The sequence below is a fragment of the Lacerta agilis genome, chromosome 4 (assembly GCF_009819535.1).
Source record: "Lacerta agilis isolate rLacAgi1 chromosome 4, rLacAgi1.pri, whole genome shotgun sequence".
Classification (NCBI taxonomy): Eukaryota; Metazoa; Chordata; class Lepidosauria; order Squamata; family Lacertidae; genus Lacerta; species Lacerta agilis.
This window is the reverse complement of record NC_046315.1, coordinates 11,198,489-11,202,463: the sequence shown is the minus strand read 5'-3', so window position 1 is coordinate 11,202,463 and position 3,975 is coordinate 11,198,489. Positions and strand designations below refer to the sequence as shown.

The following is a 3,975-nucleotide window of genomic DNA, read 5'->3' as shown; positions in this document are numbered from 1 at the left end:
TCCCATCGCTGGGAAGGGGGGGGGCGGAGAAAACCCACGTCACTTTCATCAATTTTTTTTAATTAAAAAAGCTAAAACTCTAATCTATTTGACTTTTCCTTGCTGCATGGCGAGGTCCCTTTCCTCCCACCCTGATAACCGTAGCAAGCCTGGGTGATTCACCAATAGCAAAAAAAGATATGGATGATCCAGTCCACAGCAAAGCACTTTTCAGAGGGAGGTGTGTGTGTGTGTGTGTGTGTGTGTGTGTGTATATATATGTAGCAGATTATTAATATGCAATCGTATAATAACGATTGCACACACCATGGGAGAGGTTTTGAAATCATTGGTATATTATTAAATGATAATAAAATTGTTGTTATTAGAGATTACTGTTAAAATATGAAGTGGTATATAAGGACCCAACTTATTTCTGTGATGGTTTAAATAAACTGTTTTTAAAACTGTTTTGATCGTTGCAACCCACCCTGGGACCTTAGGATGAAGAGCGGGTAATTAATAATAATAATGATAATAAACTAATTAATGCATTTATTTAGGTTGTTGTAGCAGTGCTGGTGTTGCAAAATTTATATAGACCACCTTTCTGAACCATGCTCTCCTGGGAGTTTGCAGCCCAAAACATCCTAGGAAGAAAAAATTATTTACAGACCCCTTTTCCTGTACATACTGCAAAGCAATGGTGTACAACCTAACACAGGCTTGTGGGTTTTCAGACTTGGGGGCCGAATGGAGCAGTTTGATCCTCTCCGACTGGCCCTCGGGTGTCTCCCAGGCCACCACAACCCTCACCAGCCCTGCTGCTCACACTCCAGAGGGGGTGATGTTGTGGTCTAAACCACTGAGCCCCTCGGGTTTGCCAATCAGAAGGCCAGCAGTTTGAATACGTGCAATGGGGTGAGCTCCCTTTGCTCTGTCCCAGCTCCTGCCAACCTAGCAGTTCGAAAGCACACCTGTGCAAGTAGATAAATAGGTACCACTGTGGTGGGAAGGAACCGCCCTCCCATCAGATGTCAAGGAAATAAACAATTATCTGACTTTTAGAAGACATCTGAAGGCAGCCCTGTTTAGGGAAGTTTTAAATGTTTGATGTTTTATCGTGTTTTTAATATTCTGTTGGTAGCCGCCCAGAGTGGCTGGGGAAACTCAGCCAGAAGGGTGTGGTATAAATAATAATAATAATAGTCCAACCCCCTGTAATGCAGGGATCTTTTGCCCAATGTCACGACCCCGAACTCTACCAACTGAGCCGTCCCAGGTCCAAGGAGGAGAAGGCAATCAATGGCTACTAGCCATGAAGAAGGTATCTGAAGAAGTGTGCATGCACATGAAAGCTCATACCAAGAACTAACTTAGTTGGTCTCTAAGGTGCTACTGGAAGGAATTTTTTATTTTATTTTGTTTTGACTACTTAGCCATGAAGACTGTGTTCTACACCTCCACCACCATCTTGGAATTGCAGTTGCTGGGAATCACAAGCAGGGAGAATAATAATAATAAGAGTTTGGATTTGATACTCCGCTTTATCACTACCCGAAGGAGTCTCAAAGCGGCTAACATTCTCCTTTCCCTTCCTCCCCCACAACAAACACTCTGTGAGGTGAGTGAGGCTGAGAGACTTCAAAGAAATGTGACTAGCTCAAGGTCACCCAGCAGCTGCATGTCGAGGAGCGGGGAAGCCGGTTCACCAGATTATAAGTCTACCGCTCTTAACCACTACACCACACTGGCTTTTGCACTCAGGTCCCGCTAGTTCTGCTTTGCATTGGGGTTTATCTGGCTGCACAGGGTTAGAGGAGAGCAGGATGCTAAGACCAAACTGCCGGGATCAGGCCAATGGCCCATGTCAACAGGATAGATGCAGCCTGTGGCAAACAGCATTTCAGCACAATTTGCCTCTCCCGTCCCGCGCTTTCCAACAGTTGGAATTCTGCTGAACTTAGACGTGCCACTAGCCTGATTCCCCAGCCAGGCTCTTCTTGTAAAACGAGGGTTTATTTATTTCAAAGACAGGCCCAAGAAAGGGTTAACCCCTCCCCACCCATCTGAAAAGGGTGGTGGTCCCTCCTCCCCACGATGCATCACCAGCCTCTTCCTCCTCCTCCTCCAGGAGCCAAATGTAAAAGCGCGATGGGGCGGGGAGGAGGGAGGATGCCGTCGGAGAGCCGTCGGAGCGAGGCCAAGAGCTGATGTCCAGCCTCTTCCCAGTTTGCATCGGTGACCCAGGCAACGAGATCGAGTCAAGGAGGCTGCTTTGCGCGCGGCTGCGGCTCGACAAAAAGGCTAAGGAGAGGACAGAGAGGGAGAGAGAAAATGCCACCGCGCTGCGCCGGCTGCTGGCCTCGACGGCCGTTTCCTCCTCCCGGGTACCGAAAGTAGCCACGAGGGGCTGCCGGACAAGCAGTCTTTGCTTTTTAACTCCTGCATTTTTTAAATTTTATTTTGGGGAAGAAAAAGCTTTTTGTCTTCTTTAAGGAGCAAGGCACTCGAAGGCGATGGCGGTGCAAGCGGCGGCGGTTCACCCGCACCACCATTTCATCCCGTTTTGCTTTCCGGGCGCCGCGGGGCTGGGAGATTTCGTCGACCTGGAAAAGAGCTACGAGGACGGGGGGACCCTCTTGCTAGGAGGCGGAGGAGCGGGAGTAGCAGGAGGGGGAGACCCCGGGGATTTCAAAGAAGCCACCCGAGACCTATTGAGCTTCATCGACTCGGCTTGCAGCAACATCAAACTAGCCTTGGACAAGCCGGTGAAATCCAAGCGCAAAGTCAACCACCGGAAATATTTGCAGAAGCAGATCAAGCGCTGCACCGGCATGATCGGGGGCGCCCAGACGGCTGCTGCAACGCCCGGGAGCCAGGAGGCGTCTAATAATAATAACAACAGTAATAGTAGTAATAATATGAGCTCCCAGCAGCAGCCACATCCTGCTAACAAGAGGACTACGGCTGGGACAGCGCATGGCGCAGCGTCGGCGTCCGCCTCGCCCCCCGGCGGCGTCGCGGCGCACTGCAAAGCGCCCCAGAAGCGCGAAGCCAGCGCGCTGCAGAGCAAAAGCCTGGCGGCGCTCTTCGGCTCCGTGCGCCCGTCGGGCTTCGATCGCGCCGCCGGGGCCGCTGCGGGCGGCGGCGGGCCGTCGGGAGAGAAGGAAGGCGGCCCGGGTCCCTCTGCCTCCATCGGCGGGAAGAAAGTGCCTCTCCGGAACCGCAACCTGCCCCTTTCCTTCTTCACCGAGCCGGCCGCGGCGAGCTCCGTCCCGAAAGACGCGGCGGGCCCCGTCCCGTCGGAGGAGCTCTTCGACCTGCTGGCCGTCCCCGACTACGGCGCCCTGCTCCCTCCCGCCGAGCCGGAGCAGCCGGTCTTCCCCAGCAGCCGCCTGCAGCCGCCGGATCTGGGCTTGGAGGCACCTCTCTACGAGCCTCTGCACCCGCTGCCCCACTTGCTCTTCTCCGACGCCCCCCTGCGGCCCCTCACCGCCCTCTACGCCGCCCCTTCGGACCCGGCAGCGGCGCCCGAGAGTGGCGGCGCTGCGGCGGGAGCGCACGTCCCGGCCGCGGCCTTTGCTCCCTTCTTCCCCGAGTGCGCGCTCCCGCCTGCGCCGCCGGCCATGCCCTACGATTACGCCCCGGGGTATAGTAGGGGGGTGCCTGCTTATTCCAGCCTTTAGAGGAGGGAGGTTGAGCTTTGAAAGAGAAGCGGGTTGGAAAGATGTGGGGATTGGAAGATCCCCAAAATTTCGGAGGCACTGGCGCTTTTCTTTTTTTTGGGCGGGGGTGTTTAATGGATCCCATAGAAAATGCCTCGAATAAGAGGCGTCTATTAGGGGCAGGAATGGTTCTGGAGGACTTCCAGTTCCTGCTTAATAGCCAACTTAGCAGTAAAGGACCTCGGGAGAGCTCTGTAGCAGGATCAGGCCAGGGGCCCCCCATCCAGTCCCAGCATTTTGTGGATGCCACCCAGATACCAGGGGGGAA

At 53.6% G+C, this 3,975-nt stretch overlaps 1 protein-coding gene across 1 annotated transcript; it reads left to right on the top strand.

Moving 5' to 3' along the window:
- Positions 1-2,443: 2,443 nt before the first annotated feature.
- Positions 2,444-3,701, top strand: FAM181B (family with sequence similarity 181 member B). Its single transcript, XM_033146029.1, has one exon. It carries the CDS (start codon positions 2,499-2,501, stop codon positions 3,666-3,668), a length of 1,170 nt encoding a protein of 389 aa, XP_033001920.1. The 5' UTR covers positions 2,444-2,498; the 3' UTR covers positions 3,669-3,701.
- Positions 3,702-3,975: the final 274 nt, after the last annotated feature.